General features: G+C 44.2%; 1 protein-coding gene across 1 annotated transcript; it reads left to right on the top strand.

The window, feature by feature from the left end:
- Positions 1–1,882: 1,882 nt before the first annotated feature.
- On the top strand, positions 1,883–14,663 carry CUNH10orf53 (chromosome unknown C10orf53 homolog). Its single transcript, XM_051202552.1, has 3 exons — positions 1,883–1,979; positions 11,680–11,799; positions 14,329–14,663. Exons 1-3 carry the CDS (start codon positions 1,883–1,885, stop codon positions 14,391–14,393), a joined length of 282 nt encoding a protein of 93 aa, XP_051058509.1. The 3' UTR covers positions 14,394–14,663.
- The last annotated feature ends 2,008 nt before the right edge of the window (positions 14,664–16,671 follow it).

Raw genomic sequence — 16,671 nt, 5'->3', positions numbered from 1 at the left:
CAACCTGATCTTCTCTAGGTATTTTCTCAATTGAGGTTCCCTCCTCGGGGATGACTGTAGCTTGTGTCAAGTTGATGTAAAACAGGCCAGCACAATTAGGTCCTTCCAAAAGGCATGAGGCCATACGACCAGGACGATGTGCTGTTCACTGTGCTCATCTGTGGTGTGAGTCACTTTCTGCTATTCAGTGGGGCTGTAAACTGAAGTTCCAGAAAAAAAAGCCACACCATGTAAAGGATTCAGCATGGTTGATTGGTTGATTTGAACTTCATGGTTATAGAGACTTGTAATGTTCAGATCCAGAGCCCAAGTTTTAGTGTATTATTGTTGGTCCCTTAATATTCATTCATTGCTAACTGATCTAACATCATTTCAGCTATTATGTAAAATCTTTGGAATATATTAACAGATCGTTAGCTTCCACAACCCCAAAGTTAAAATATCATCAGATAATATGTGAAGCCTGTCACTGAGCTGCCCCTGCCTTGCTATAACTGGCACACACACTGTGCCCACTGATGTATTTGGTAAATGTTTTGCATTATGACTTCCTTTTGTTTTGTGACTATAGAAGTTTATTTAAAAATAAAACAATTTTATGTCAAAACTTATATTGGGGGAAACCTGAATTCATGCCTCTGGGCCACAGTTACTGGTATTTGGCTTAGAATCAACTCTTCCTATTAGGTATTGCATTGCCAGTGTGAAACAGTGTACTAGGGGAAGTTCTTTGTGCCCCTCCCAAAGTCAGAATCCTACTGGCAATATGGATGAACCAGTATGTGTCACAGAAAAGCAGACTGTACACGTGGAGAGAATTCATATTAAAACACAACAGTAGCATATGTTGGGAGAAGAATTAATGGGAGTTTTTTAATCCTTGCACTTTTCATAATGAGTATAAAAACATCAACTATGTTGGTTTTTATAAATGTGTGTTGCACTCACAAGAAGGTAATTGTTGGGCTAATGGCTGTGAAAAACAAAACAAAACACCCCTGAATCTCAGGACGGGAGAATAGATGCTTCCTCCTTCCTCTCCCAGAACAAAGCAGGTTGCTGAGGCTGTGTCCAGGGATCCAGCTTCCTCCCTCTGGGGGGGGGGTCTCTCAACCATGGACCTCCAGGTTCTCCCTGGACTGTCCGTGATCTGCAGCAGGGGGGGGGACGGCAAAGGTTGGAAAAAGAGAGAGGTAGGGAGGGAGAGAGACAGGCAGACTGACAGTAAGAGACCCTTTTGAGTCCTTATCCCAATCCCAGAACTGAGAGAAGAATGTGAGCTTGGTGAATCTAGGTTTTTGTCTCAACCAAACAGGTCAACTAGTAAGGAATGGAAACTAGGGAAATGGACTAATAGAAAACATATCAGTACACATGGCACCACATGCCTGTAACCCCAGCATCTGGGCGGTTTCAACAAAACAAAGATAGGTCTATTTGTATATATGCATAATCAACCAATCAAACACAGAGCAGAAAGTAGAGAAAACGCGGAGGTTTCCCATCCACTCTGCTTTCCTGCATGGCCTGGCAAGGCCCCTGGGCCTCAGCTGAGTAAATATGAAATGCAGGCTGCAACTCACCTTTAGCCATGATGGTTACTGACAAAACGAGGCAACTTCGGAAAGCGCAGGCAGACACGTGCTTTCCATAGCTGGTCAGTGTTAGTCATTCACCCATTCACGCTAACACTTAGTGGAAATGGAGTTAGTTTATGAGGCTGTTTAGCAACTGTCCTAGGCCAGGGGACTTGGGACGAGAAACCCTTGGCCCCGCCCAGCGCGCAGCCACGCCCACCCCTCTGAGGGCCGGAAGGGCAGTTGCCTAGCAGCAGGTGTTGCTCAGAGTCCCAGACAGCCTCCAGCCACCAGGAAGAAGCGCCATGCCCAAGCAAGCTGTAGTGACCTTGCGCTATGGGCCCTACAGCGCAGTGGGTCTGTCCGTGGAGCACCGCACCTACCGACTAGAGGGCCTGCAAGGTGGGTGGGCCACCCCACTGAGTGCTTCTTTTTGAGCCTCAACCTCCCTGACTCAAGCTGAGTTCTCTCTACCTAGGTCTTCCCTCCCCAGACCCCAGGTAAGTGCCAGTTTCCCCAGGAAGCCTTCATAAGATGACATAGCACCTCCCTCTGGCTCAGTACTACTTGGATTTAAACCTGAAAATGAACATGATGTGTGGACACCCTGAGTGTTAATAGGCAAAATATACAAATAAAATGACTAGGATAAAAAAGTACCTAATCCCACTTTACAATTTGGGAACATTAGAGTCAGAAATATAAGTGCCCTTTGTAAGTACTGGCTTAAATACGGAGTGACAGGGCTGAGATTCCATCCCTTGCTTGCTCGTCTACACAGCAAGGCCTGTGTTAAACATCTGTGTGCATGGACTCAGGCAGATGGGTTCACTGTTGAACAGGATGTGTGCAGGACAGCTGAGAGTCATGCCTAAACCCTGACAGACTAGAGGGTGCATGGGAATATATATATATATTTATATATATGAATTTATTGGGATGACTTACAGGCTGCAGCCCAACAATAGCTAGTTGTGAATGGAAAGTCCAGGAATCCAGTAGTTGCTCATTCCACAAGGCTAGGTGTCCCAGCGGGTCCTCTGTATGTGCTGAAATCCCCAAATAGGCTCAATGGATGCTCTGACAAGGCGAGGGCAAGCGGCAAACAAAGGAACCTTCCTTCTTCCCTTGCCATTATGTAGGCTTCCAGCAGAGGAGTGGCCCAGATTAAAGGTGCATCTTCCTGCCTCAAGGTCTGAATTAAAGGCGGGGTCACCCCACCTCAACAGCTGGATCAAAAAGGCACACTCCCTTCCTGCCACAAGATCTGAATCACAGGGGTGCCCTCCATATCTGGGTTTTAGTTCATTCCAGATATGGTGGAGTTGACAACCAAGAACAGCCATCGCACCACCCCAATATGATAATTAAAGAGATAAAGGAGAGAAGCAGAGCGCTTTAATTAGTGTGCACACTGGGAGGAGGGACTGATAGACGGTACAGTGAGCCCCAATCCATCCCTGGGGTGCTGCCAGCGACAAACACCTTCAATTCCAGGACTCAGGAGGCAGAGGCCGGTGAATCTCTGAGTTCACAGAGTGAGTTCCAGGCCAGTCATGGCTACACAGAGAAACCCTGTCTCAAAAAACAAAAAGTTGAGGGAAGAATCAGTGCAGGAGGTGAGATGTTCATATGCTCAAGCTGCCCTGACAGAGCAGCACCAGAGTTGAGGAAGACTCCTTGAGTGAGGAGCCAAGTTAATCGAGCAGATGACCCAAAGTAAGTGAGGCAGATACAAAGCAAAGGCAGAGATGCCAGACTGATCTCAGTCTGAGTTACCTTGTACAACCTTGTACAACCAAGTGGTAACTTGGCTCTTTTTAGCAAAAGTAGTTTCTATGTGCTTGTCAGAGTGCTTGTAACTGTAAGGGATTGAGGATAACTTTGAGTTTAATGTTAATGAATGGAGATTGGCCAGGTAAAGGGAGGCCAGGGAATTCCGGGGCAGAAGACCTGACACTTTTGGAAACGGGTGGTATGAATGAGTGTTGTGAAGTTGAACTGATGGAAGTTAGGCCAGAAGGAGCTACCTGAGAGCTTCAGGTAGGGAAATGAAACCTCAGCTGCTCTGAACACAAGCTAGAGAGAGGGTAAAGAGTGGGAGGGGGCAGGCAGTAGAAGGGCTTGCATAGTGGCCCTTTCTAGCTACCTCTTTTTAATTAATTGATTTGTCCACCTTTTGCCTTACGGCCTTTTACTTTTCTTTCCTTCTATATGTCTTACTTTCATTGCTTCTCGTGTCCGGCTGGTGGTGGCTGCCTGGCTTCTAGACTAGGAGTCTCCCTCATTCTCTTCTCCACCTCCTTCTTCTCTCCTCTCCTCTTCCGAGCCTAGATTTCTCCTCCTATTTATCCTTTCTGACTGCCAGCCCCACCTATCCTTTCCCTGGCTAACTATTAGCCACTCAGCCTCTTATTAGACCAATCGGGTGCTTTAGGCAGGCAATGTGAAACAAATGCAACACATAGTTAAACACGCCTCCTTACATGATTAACCAAATGCAGTATAAACAAATGTAACACGCCTTTACATGGTTAAAGTAATATTCTGCAAGCATAGACAAATGAAACACATCTTTACATAGTTAAACATTCCACAACACCTGTGCAACTTCCAAGTTTAGATTTCTAATATGCGTTAAGTGTGCTATAGCCTTTCACTGCTTCTTATAGATCTTCACTATGGCATTAGCAGAGGCAAAGCACAAGGGGCTCTGAGGTTGAGCTGTCCTAGTTGTGGCATGGCCTCCACTACTCACAGACTTATAGTCAAAGTCGAGTGTTTTTCCCCTATGAGCCTCACTTTCCTTGTTGGTAAAGGAGAATGTGACCCCCCCCCCACTGGAGTGAATCTGATGAGAAAAGCATAGAAAGGCACATGTGACAAGGACTTACTCTGGAGACGGACATTAGGAAAGGAGAACATTTGTGGAATCGTAAGTTGTTTGGGATGGCAGAGGATGGTTTATAGCTAGAGAGTTGGGTCTGTTTTGCCCTTGACCTCAAGCAGTCGGGCAAAGGTGAAGACCCATGAGTTAGTTAGGCGTGATGATGTATGCCTTTAATCCCAGTATTTAGTAGACAGAGCTAGGCAAATCTCTGAGTTTGAGGACGGCCTGATCTACAGAGTGAGTTCCAGGACAGTCAAGGCTACACAGAGAAACCCTGTCTTGAAGAAGAAAAAAAAAAAAAAAACACCAAAACAACAACAACAAAACCCACCATAATTTGTACTTTAAGGTTCCATTCTGAAAGGAGAAATTGGAGAAGAGAAATGGGAGACATGGGATTATTAAGAGACCAAACCAGTGTGTGGAAATCATGTTCTAGAAGAAATGAAGGCAGGAGCCATTCTGACTGTAAACCAGACCTGGATAATGATGACATTAACTCCTACCTTGTCTGTCTCAGGTCCTGGCTGCTCTCTTTACACTGTCACTATGCCCAGAGCCCTGCACTCGTTTCTCATTCCTCCCTCCATTATACCTACTACTAGGACTGTCAGTCCATCCCAGTCTTTGTCCTCAGCACGTCTGTAACCCAATCCTTCGTAGACCTGTAACCCTTCCTCCTCCACTGTTCATGTCCAGTCACCATCACCCTCTGTGATGACAGTGGTCTCCTTAGACTCAGCAGAACCAGAGCTGGATCAGAACATAGCTTCATTCCTGGGTGACAGTGACTCCTAGCTTCTAGAAGCCAAAGACCTTCCAAGGCTTTGAGGCTTCCTTGACCTCCTTACACACCCCTTCCAGCCACAGCCACATCCTCACTGACCATGGAACTCTCCGGGGATCCCAGGAGCTGCCACCGGGCACTAGCAGATGCTGTACCTATGATGCCTTCTCCCACATGATCTTCCCTTTCCTCCCTCAGCCTTCAAGTCATCAGCTGCGAAAGTCACCCTCATGGACAAGACATCCTGGAGTGTGTGGGTACTGGGTATCGAACTAAGGTTGGCAGACTTGAAAGAAATGCCTTCACCCACTGAGCCGTCTGAGCACCTCTGCCCCCTCCTTCCTCATCCCCTTCCTTCCTCCTTTGGTCCTTCTTAGCGGTTGTAGGCATCTGCCCTAACACTGATGTCACCTCCTCACCTCACACACACTTGGATGTAATCTTCAGAGATTCCCTTCTGTCCTGCTCCCTGTGGAGTCCCAGGTCCTAGGATTGTATCTGGCATATGGAGAAAAGTTGCATGACTTTTCCGGGGGAGGTATGAACAAAATATCTAATCACCAAGGAAACAGTTCCACCCAACTGTAACTTAGCCAGTCAGCTGGCTTATTGGGATTGCCTGCTTAGAAGAGCGTGAGTAATTCAAAGACGCCTGCCTCATAGGAAAGCCCGCCCTGCATGGGTGATGACTCACAAAAGCTGCATCCTTGGAGGTCCCTACTGAAGTGTATTCTCTCCCCCAGTCATGGTCCACCGCTTATGTGACCTCAAATCTGGGGTCTCTTGATAATGTCACTTTCTAAATATTCCAGGAGGGAACATTTTGAGGACATAACTACTCATCAGGAAGATAGAGCCACATGCCGGAGGGCGAGATGGAACCAGGCAGCCTGGAGAAAGAAGTATTGCCTAAAGACAGTGCTAGGAGCCGGGGATGGGGAGTGCAGTGTGGGAGACAGTGAGGAAGGAAGTACCAGAAGGCAATGAGATGGGATTCCAGAAGAAACAGATCCTAAGCTGTTGAGCATGAGTTGTCTCCAGAGCGTTGTTTCCACAGCTGTCAGATGTGGAAGGATTAGAGAATGAATATTCTCACGTGTTTCCAACTGGAAAACAAATTGGGGGTGATAGTAGGCTGGGTTGGGTAAGCACGGCACTAGAGATGAGCCTGCCCCTGAGTCCCTTGCACACTGTGATTGCTCTTCCCTTGAATGGGCAGATGATGGAAGACACACATAGGGTAGAGTCAGGGTGGTTTCTAAAATTTTGTTCTCATCTGTAATTCCTAAGGTTTTTTTTTTTTTTACAGAATCATGAGTTTGCTTTAATTTGTAATATGATGTACTTTTTTCAGCAAAAAATGTATGAAAGAAAGAATCATAGAGCCAATGCACATCTGTAATTGTGGTACTTGGAAAGAAACAGAGCCTGTGCACCTCTGTAATCCTGGCACTTGGAAAGTAGAGCAAGGATGAGTAGTTCAGGCCAATCTGGGCTACATGAGACTCTGAAGAGGGGAGAACAACAGAAGAGAAAGATAGAGAATCAGCCAGGGTAGCACACACCTGTGATTCAGCATCCAGGAGGCTGAGGCAGGAGGATCATGAGTTCCAGGCCAGCCTGGACCATTCAAGAAGACCCTGCCACCACCCCCAAAATAAAGTAAGAAAGATGGGTGAGGGTGAGGGAAAGGAAGGGTAGAGGAAGGGAAGAGAGTAGAGAAAGCAGACATGGATTGGAGAGGGGTGTGGAGATTGATGAACTACTGAATGTGTGGTTCTCTGACCCCAGAGAACCACAATCATCAGAGTCAGATGTTGAGCTGAGGCCTCAGGCCCAGGCTGCTGCTCCCTCTTGGGGAAGGAAGAGTATTTTGATGGCTGGCAATGTTTGTAAGGTATCTGCAGGTGGTTGATTTGTAGAGAAATCTGTATACACCCATGCTTGCTAACACGTCTAATAACAGCCGCCAACATTTACAGAGGACCTGATGACAAGGGCCAATGTGTTAATAGCAACAAAGCAGGGAGCATTTGCTCCACATCCCTATACCCCCGCTTTAGATCCAGTGCTAACACTGAGGCAAGCAGGTCTACTTGCAGGCCCTCCTCTGTAAGACCTGCACCTGAATTCTGCATGTGACTTTTAAAAATCATAGCCCTTTATCGTTTCCTGAAGCCCCACTGTCTTTGGAAGGATGCCTGATCTTTTCTGAACGTATCATGCCCTAAGCAATCTGAACACTCCTGTTCTTTATTATCCATGAATTATAATGGCTCAGCAGAAAAATGACTACTAAACCAGCACTTAAAAGACAGCTAAGTAATTGCCCTGGCTACAGTTACTTCTTGTCTACTGTAGTTGAGACTGCCAAACAAGCCCCTCAAAGGGATTAGAAGGCACTGAAACTGACCATTAAAAATAGAATCCATCTTTATTTAGTCAAGGCACCCAAGTGCCATCCTCCATCCCCAGCGATGCATTAGCGGCACTCATCAATGGCCACTGGCATCATGTCTGCTCTGAGTAAAGGAGGGAAAGAAGCCAGTGTACCTTGGCTTCCTACCCAGAAGCATTTACATCATCCACAGATGCTGCACAACTCTGCCAGCTCAATGAGGACAGAGCCTTTCCCCTGTCCCTTCGCTTTATCCAGATCTCCCGTGAGGAATGAGGTGCCACTTCAAAGAAGTGGGTGGTCTGCGGGTGGCTTACCACTTCTGGCTGATTTATGCTGGAGTTTAGCCACTGCCTGTGCACAGACTTTGTTTCAGGGAACGTATTTATCTGACCTTTCTTTGAATAGACAACCCAGGGGCAACTCAGGAAACCGTGGCCCCTCCATGCCGAGTGGTGGCATTTGGGTGAGCTGCAGGGATTCCAAAGTGTCTTCTTCTCTCCTCCCTTAAGCCTACACCAACCATGTTATTTATGGTCAGCCTCACCATTACCCGTCACTCCTCTCTGACAGGAAGAGGATGGTGGCCTGAGGCTTACAGTGTGACAGACTCTGCATCTGTTGTCACTTGAGTACAAATCAGGCAGGTAACCAATAGCCACAAGGGAAGTTGGTGGTACTTGACATCCATCTATTTGCTGCTTTGAGAAGTCAGGGTTGACCTCAGGTACCCAGAGGAAGGTCAAGAGCCTGCCCTGCCTAGCTCAGGGGCCTGAACCTGGGAGCCCCTAGAAGAGAACCCTTTCTTGTCTGCCTCACTTGCTCCCAGGGACCCTCACTCTCCAGCCCCCGACTCAACTCCACGGGGTGTCTCATTTTGTAGATCAAATCCATTTTCTCAGCCACACCTTGTCATGGAAGAGTAACTCCATCTCTATGAAATACTTCAAACCCAAGTGTGATCTGATCTAGGCCTTACAGGCAACATCGGGGCACCTGGGAGGAGCTTACCTCTGAGGTCTCTCGTGGGACCACCTGCCTCTGACTCTCAGAGCCTCTTGGGCCTTAGAAAGCTCGTCTTGAGAGTTTGCAGCAGAGTGACAGCTAGGCTCCTGAGTTGTCCTTGTCAGATTCCAGTCCACTCCCCAGGAGGGTCTACACACAATGCAAAGCCTACATGTAGCTACTTTCTGTTGAGGAGGCTGATGCTATGGGCAGAGGAAGGTGACGCCAGAAATCTCTACCATGGACTGACTCATGTCCCCCTAGATGATGAACTGCCTTTCCAAACCATCTGGACCACTTCCACTTAAACAAGTCACTGGTCCAGGCTGAGTGCCCTCTTCAAAGATGTTTAAGGTCAAGATACTTAAACAGGATACAATAGCATAAATATGCCAAGGAAACAATGCGGGCGTTCTTTAGAGAGAGGCATTAGCTGAGGCAGGTCAATTAGGGCCACCCCGGGTGCCTGAGGAGTGTGATTGTGTTAATGGAGATCCTCACTGAGTCTTTCTCAAGTTGCTTTCCAAAAGTGAAATCAAAATTATGCAATTAAAATGCTCACAGCTGGGGCTGGATGTTCTCGAACTGATTGAAAGATGAAGAAGTGGACAGGACAGCATTTTGAAACAGCAATTGTCTCTGTAATTAAATGCAATTAACTGACAGAAATGTCTGCTTTTCCCATCCTAAAACTGATTGGAATGCTAAGACTTTAAAAAAGGAGACATTACCCCCCCATGGGATGCCTTGTTCCTTCTAACCCAAATACTCAGCAGTGCACATGGGATGCTAAAGGTGAACAGCATACCAACTCTAAGATGGATGGGGCAATGGGCACATCAGAGGAAGATGGCACTGGGCAGGATAGCTGTCTAGGCTGCTATTCGTTCTAACCACAGACAAGAGACTGAGTAGGCTGGGCTGTAGTGGAGACTTGCCTCCCATGCTGAAGGCCTAACTAGGTTCAATCCTCGGGGGAGGGAGAAAGAAAAGCAAGAGATCAAATCCTAACAAATCACCGTGGCTGACCTCTAGGAAGGAGCCACCAGATGTAAGTGCTAAGCAGACCCCAGACTCACAGGTGAGAATAGTGAATGCATTTTCTCAAAAGTTTTCTGAGCTGAGCGGTGGTGGTGCATGCTTTTAATCCCAGCACTTGGGAGGCAGAGGCAGGTGGATCTCTGAGTTCAAGGCCAGCCTGGTCTACAAAGCAAGTTCCAAGACAGCCAGAACTACTCTGAAAAAGAAAAAGAAAACAAGTCTCCTGACTATTATAGACATTATGGAAAGTGCTGAGATAATAAAAATAAATGTTCCACATAATCTCACCCCAGAGAGAGAAAGAACCACTGAATTCCCCCCCCCTCTCTTGAATTTTGAGATGGGCTCTCATTTTAAAGCACAGACTAGCCTCTAAGTCAATACCCTTTGACCTCGGTCTCCCTAAACCTGGGATTATAGGTGTGTGCCACCACACAGGGCTCTTCTTTTTACATATGTATTTTAATTAATAATGGGTGTGTATATATATACATATATATATATACACACACATATATAGCCTTAATATGTTATATATTCATATCCTGGTTTTTGTTTTTGTTTTGCTTGAGACAGGGTTTCTCTGTGTAACTCAGAGATCTGCCTCCCTTTGTCTCCTGAGTGCTGGAATTAAAGGTGTGCACTACCATTGCGCTCATGGTTTTCCACCCAGGCACCTTTGCTGACCGATTGATATCAAGGGCAAAACAAACCCAATTCTTTTGCTATACATTGTTCTTTACCAGCCTGAACTGCTTAACATTCCTCAAATGTCCTGAAAGGCCCCATCCCCACTGCCCAGCTAAGTTCCTATACATGTATTTATAGTGTGTGTGTGTGTGTGTGTGTGTGTGTGTGTGTATGTACATCATATGTCTTAACTAGGGTTACTATTGCTGTGCAGAGACACCATGACCACAGCAAGTCTTACAATAGAAAACATTTAACTGTGGCTGGTTTACAGTTTCAGAGGTTTAGTCTATTATTGTACTATTAAGAATCATGGCAGCCCACAGTCAGACATGGTGCTAGAGAAGGAACTGAGAGATCTACATCTTGATCCACAGACAACAGGAAGTGAACTGTCCCACTGGGCACGGCTTGAGCATAGGAGACCTCAAAGCCCGCCTCCATAGTAATACACTTCCTTCAACAAGGCCACACCTCCCAACAGTGCCACTCTACACGGGCTAAGTATTCTAACACATGAGTCTATGGGAGCCATGTCTATGCAAACCACCGTATTGTGACACACATGTGAACATCAGGAGACACCTGCAAAAGTCAGTCCTCTCCTTTTACTATGCAGGGTTCAGGGATTGAATTGAGGTTGTAAGTCTTGGCAGCAAGCACCCTTAACCAATGAGCCATCTCACCATCCTATAATTTCCAAATTAAAATCTCGTTATGAACACATAGCATTATTTACTCAGTCATCCTTTTAGTATCAGACTTATGAATTGTTCACAGAATTCTGGTATTATACTATAAAAAGAACATATTGTAAAAATCTGCCTGTATTTCTGATTTTTTTTTTCCTTACAGGGTTTCTTTTAAGTACAATGTTGTCACAATATGTTTTTGAAGGTTGTGGCCTATGCTGTGGATTGCCCTCTAGAAAGGCAACCAATTTTTATTTTCATAAGCAGGAAAAAAAATGCTGGATCCTGGGTCCCCTCCAATACTGAGCACTGTCTCTATGAGACTAAGCTGTGGCCACTTCTGAGAGATGGGTCACTTCCTAACAGATCCTCTAGGTCTGGGGTAATTCACAATCAAGAGATGTGTCACTAGGGTATTTGTCTTTGCTTTCCTGAGATGATAGGGACACATGAAGATCAGGGACCTGCTAAGTGCCCAGCAGGTGGTTATGACCATAAACAGCCATGGAAGAGACAAGCTGCTGTCATGTGTGAGGACATAAACATAGGCTAGCCTGGAATCTGCCCCCATGTAACCCATGTCCCTCCCTGTTTTCTAGCTGTGTTGGCCAAAGATGGACATGAGGTCATCCTGGAGCAGATAGAAGATTGGAATCTGGTAGAGCTTGTGGTAAATGAAGAAACAGTCTTCCGGTGTGATATTCAAGACCTGGAGTTTGGTAAGTCTATAGGAGGCCTCTGCTCAGCAGTCAGCCTCCTCCAAGAAGTCCCTCAGTTTCTAGTTGAAATTGTTAGGGGTCCATGCCTAGAACCAAATTGGGGTTCTTTAAGCATTTCAAACATGTACACACACATGCATGAATGCACACACACACACACACACACACACAGACATTCACAGACACATACACATATACCATGGCACACACACACACACACACACACACACACACACACACACACCACAGACATATACTCACACACACATTCACACATACACATGCCCCATGGCACAAACACACCACTATAGGAATGATAAGATGATAGTTTATTGAATCTACTTTTAAAGTAAAAAAAAAGCAACTACTAGTCTTAATATTTTACACTGGTATGGATTTTTTATATTGATACAATTTAAGGTTATATATATATATATATATATATATATATATATATATATATGCTATTTAAGGTATACAGCTCATTTTAAAATGTAATGCTAAGTTTAGTCCTTTAAGGCTATTATTATGAACTGTTTAGGATAACTAAGAAATGTAGGTTAGTAGTTAGTCATTTATAACAATCAAACTTGTAGACATGTAAGTATGTTTTCAAGGTTAAACAGATATATTTTAGATAGATAAGTGGTCTTCAAACAGTTCAGATACTTACAGAATATGTCATTCAAGATGTTTGAATAACATAAGCCTTTTCATGCAGTGAGACACATCCGCTCCTGGCAGCACCAATTTACTTGAAAAGAAAAAAGATGATGGGCACCAAAGAACCTCCATAAGGAGTTTGCCTTCAATGTGGCAAAGCTAACCATGGGGCAAAGAAACTGTTCTTACCTTGACTGCTGATAGTATGTTGTCCAAATTGGACAAGCAAGGCACAAAAGAAAGCAACTGCCAAAGACAAGTTAGAACAGCCCTTCAAAATTCCTGCTTCCCAGAGAAATCTGTCAGGTGTTCTAGGCCTGTAGGCCAAAGATGGATGCCCCAACACCGCAGAGGAACCTTGGGTGACTGTCCAGGCAGGCTGCTGTTTCTGTTGTCTATAGTTTTGGAAGTTGCTTGCTCTGCACTTACATTTACTCAGGTGATATTATATCTTTCTCAGGTCTCTGATGAGGCTGAAGACAAATGATTATAGTTACAGTTTTCCTTGTTATCAAATTCAGAAACACACACACACACACAAACTTATAAAAGGGATACAAAGTGTATAAGGTTGAGAGACATAAAATCTTGTTATCTAACTAAAAAACATTCTAAGGTCTAAAAAGGTATTTTTATGATGGTCATACAAGTCACAATAGAAAATGGTATAGTTATAAAACTTTGAACTCATCAAGATAGGATAGATAATAAAGTAATTTCTCCAAATTTGCCAAATAAAAATGGACTTGACACTGAATGTAATTTTTACTTGATGATTATTTTTATTGTATATAACCTTACTGTATTAGAGTTTAAAACCTTCCTATTTTACTTATAGACAAAAATGGGGAAATATTGTGGGTTATTTGCATACTGTGTGAAGATGTATTGCTGTGATTGGTATGATTAAAAAGCTGAATGACCAGTAGCTAGGCAGGAGGTATAGGAGGGATTTCTGGGCAGAGAGAACTCTGGGAAAATGAAAGGTGGAGTCACCAGCCATGGTAAGAGGAAGCAAAATGGGCAATGGGCAATGTAGAGATGAGGTAACACCATGTAGTAGAATTTAGATTAATAAAAATGGATTAATATAAATCATAAGAGATAGTTGAGACAAGCCTAAGCTAAAGGCCAACCTTTCATAATTAATAAGTTTCCATGTAATTATTTGCGAGCTGACTGCATACCACACACATACACACACACTCTCTCTCTCCCTCTCCCACACACACAAACACACATATACACACACACACACACAAACTCACACACACACACACACACACACCATGGCATACACACCACACACTCAAACATACACATACCATGGCACAAACACCACACATATACTCTCACACATGATCACACACACACACACACACACACTGAAGTGTTGTGGTACCCAGCTCCTTTCACAAACACTGCAAACAGCAGAGGAAGGAGAATGAAGCTGAGCCTAGCTTTCATATGTGATAGAATTGGAAGAAAATAAGATTTTGTGTTTAGCTTCTTTTTAAAACTTTAATAATGTGTTCTATTCTTTCTTTAATGTGATTTTGTTCCATTTATTTATTTTATATAGACTTAGAAAATTAGAGCATACTCACTGTGTATGGTATTATCAGCTATAGTCTGCATATTTCTTTGCCCTGGGGGGCTTCTGGCCCATAGGCTGGCACCATGTCTGCCTCCCTGTGCCTAAGAGTGAGAGCTTCAGGAATCCACTAAGACTCTGCTAGAGGCTACTTAATGTTTTACATGCCTGTAGCCTTTGAAAAGATGCTCCTAGAAGATCAAGGTATATTTAATACTACATCAAACTGTACATAAAGCTGGCCAAAAGATGCGTGTTATTTATTTCCCTAGGGGGTGACGGCAAACTAGACCCGCTGTGTGAAGAGGCCAGGATTGCTGTGCTAAATGCCTTCTGATCTCATGGAGCAGGCAGAAGAAAGCCAGCTATGCCCTCCAGTCTACAACTGGGTACATGGGTAGTGGGTTCCACCAATTAGAACCTAGCAGAGACACCCGTGGTCTAGTCCAGACAGCTTGGGTTTCTCATCTGGCTGCATAGACACTCACAAAAATAATAAAAACCACCTCACTGGCAGCATCTCTCAGTCTCAACCCACAGGGAGAGCCCTCCAATATCATGTGTGTGTGGACCTGAAGGAAATAATAAAATGCAATCTAATAACCGAGCGCCGTCCCCTAATAAAGCACCGTTGCCAGAAGCATTAGACATCCCATTCCAAAGCAAGCTAAGAACTTGGAGTAGATGAAATTAAAGCGCGCCTGGGTAGGGGGTGGGAATGAGGCCTTTGGAAACCTGGACCAAGCCAGTGTCAACGAAGAATTGGGAAACCTGGCTGTCTCTACAGATTTATTTCTTGCTCCTTTTGGAGTACATTCTTGATCACTAGTATAAAATTAGGTGAGATCAAATTGTCACTTGTCCCTGTTGCAAACAAGAAGGGCTTCTTTTGCAGTAGCCAGTTCAGTCAGATGCTCTGAAGGAGGCAGGAGACAGTTTGGGACGATGACAGTGGCTCTCGGGATTCTTTGGTGGAAAACACAACCTCATAGAAAGGGACTTTAGCGAAAGGCATTGTACAAAAAGAAATCAGTGAAATGATTTGTGTTTGCTTTCCATGTCCTATGTTGTGTGTGTCTGTGTGTGTGTGTGTGTATAGAATTTTTATAAGAATGAATATACACACACACATATTTATTCTTAACTATAAAGCCTCAAAAAGGGGGAAAACAGTATGGTGTTTGAAGGTTGTTTGAAGCAGCATCTCATATTTTAGAAGACCCCAAGGGAAGTCAAGAGACTGCACAGAAAGAAAGGTGCTTCCACACCCTGCAGGGACCTAACCACCTGGGAGGCCGTGCTTCCTGACACCCAGGGAAGCCTCAGGTTCCCACATCCCCAAATTACAAAGGCCAACAGAGTTTCCAAGTGCTGAATTACACCCTTGGCCCAAGTTTCATTTGTCAGAGTCGATCCAGATTACCAATCACTCAGACCTCTTCAGAAATATTTAATCATCTCCTTAGTAAGAAACCCAGGCTCCAGAGTTACTATATATATATATATATACACGTGTATATATATATATATATATACGTGTGTGTGTATGTATATATATATATATATAATTTCATCTTTATTTCAATATAAAATTTTAGAGGAATATATTTTCACTAGAAAACTATGGAAAATACAAAGTAATGAAAAGTAATGACTACAAATTCAACATCATTTTGGTGTATTTCAGGTTTGGGTTTCTTCTATTTAGGTCTAGATAGTCACAGAAACAAACATACATAGAACTTGACTAGCCTGGTCAAGATAACATTGTAATTTCTTCTTTCAACTTAGTGTTTTATATTAAGCTTGTTCCCATGTGGCTGGGCATTTACTAACTGTCTGGACATCGTGTCTAAATCAGGGAAATTATCCCTCCGTGTGAGTGTGTATGGAGTTTTCTTAGTCCATGTCGTGTTCTGTAACTCAGCATCTGGCCCGAGGTAATGCATGAATATAAAAGGGTTATTTGGCTCATAATTCTGTTTGGTAGAAAGTCCAAACAGTATGATGCTAGTATCTGGTGATGTGTCATTACATGACGGATGACATCCCATGTGAGAGATGAAGCAAGAGATAAGAGAAGGCCTAAGCTTTATAAGAACATACTCTTGAGACCCGTGACACCTGATTCATGATAGCATTATGATAGCATTCATGATACCACTAATAATAGCATCATTAATCTCTTCCACAAAAAAGCAATCATGATTCATCTACTGCCTGTTAGGTTTCACCTCTCAGAGAGCCAACTCTTGCACTGAACATTGAAAAATAAATTTAAGGGCCAGCAAGCTGACTCAGTGGATAAAGGTGCTTGCCACCAAGTCTAGCGATCTGCATCCAATCCCCAGAGCTCACATGGTAAGAGGCTCCTACAATTGTCCTCTTACACACACACACACACACACACACACACACACACACACACACACGTTAAAAACTAAATAAATACACTTAAGATTTTGGCACGGGAGCCCCCTATCCACATGGCCCCTCTTAGGAAATAACTGAGGGCATGTCCCTGCCACTCTTCTGCCTTCTCTGTCTTCCATCTCCCTGAAGACATTTCCCTGTAGAGAACCAGCAGCCTGCTTGCTCCCTGTCAAGACAAAGTG

The sequence above is a fragment of the Phodopus roborovskii genome, unplaced genomic scaffold (assembly GCF_943737965.1).
Source record: "Phodopus roborovskii unplaced genomic scaffold, PHOROB, whole genome shotgun sequence".
Lineage (NCBI taxonomy): Eukaryota > Metazoa > Chordata > Mammalia > Rodentia > Cricetidae > Phodopus > Phodopus roborovskii.
The sequence above is the reverse complement of the archived record's forward strand: the minus strand, read 5'-3'. Positions and strand labels throughout refer to the sequence as shown.

What these genes read in the sequence shown, in the direction of transcription:
- CUNH10orf53 (XM_051202552.1), top strand. Translation starts at nt 1,883, where the DNA reads ATGCCCAAGCAAGCTGTAGTGACCTTGCGCTATGGGCCCTACAGCGCA. An exon ending in CCGACTAGAGGGCCTGCAAG is followed by an intron (nt 1,980 to 11,679) that starts GTGGGTGGGCCA and finishes CCTGTTTTCTAG; the next exon opens with CTGTGTTGGCCAAAGATGGA. An exon ending in TATTCAAGACCTGGAGTTTG is followed by an intron (nt 11,800 to 14,328) that starts GTAAGTCTATAG and finishes TTATTTCCCTAG; the next exon opens with GGGGTGACGGCAAACTAGAC.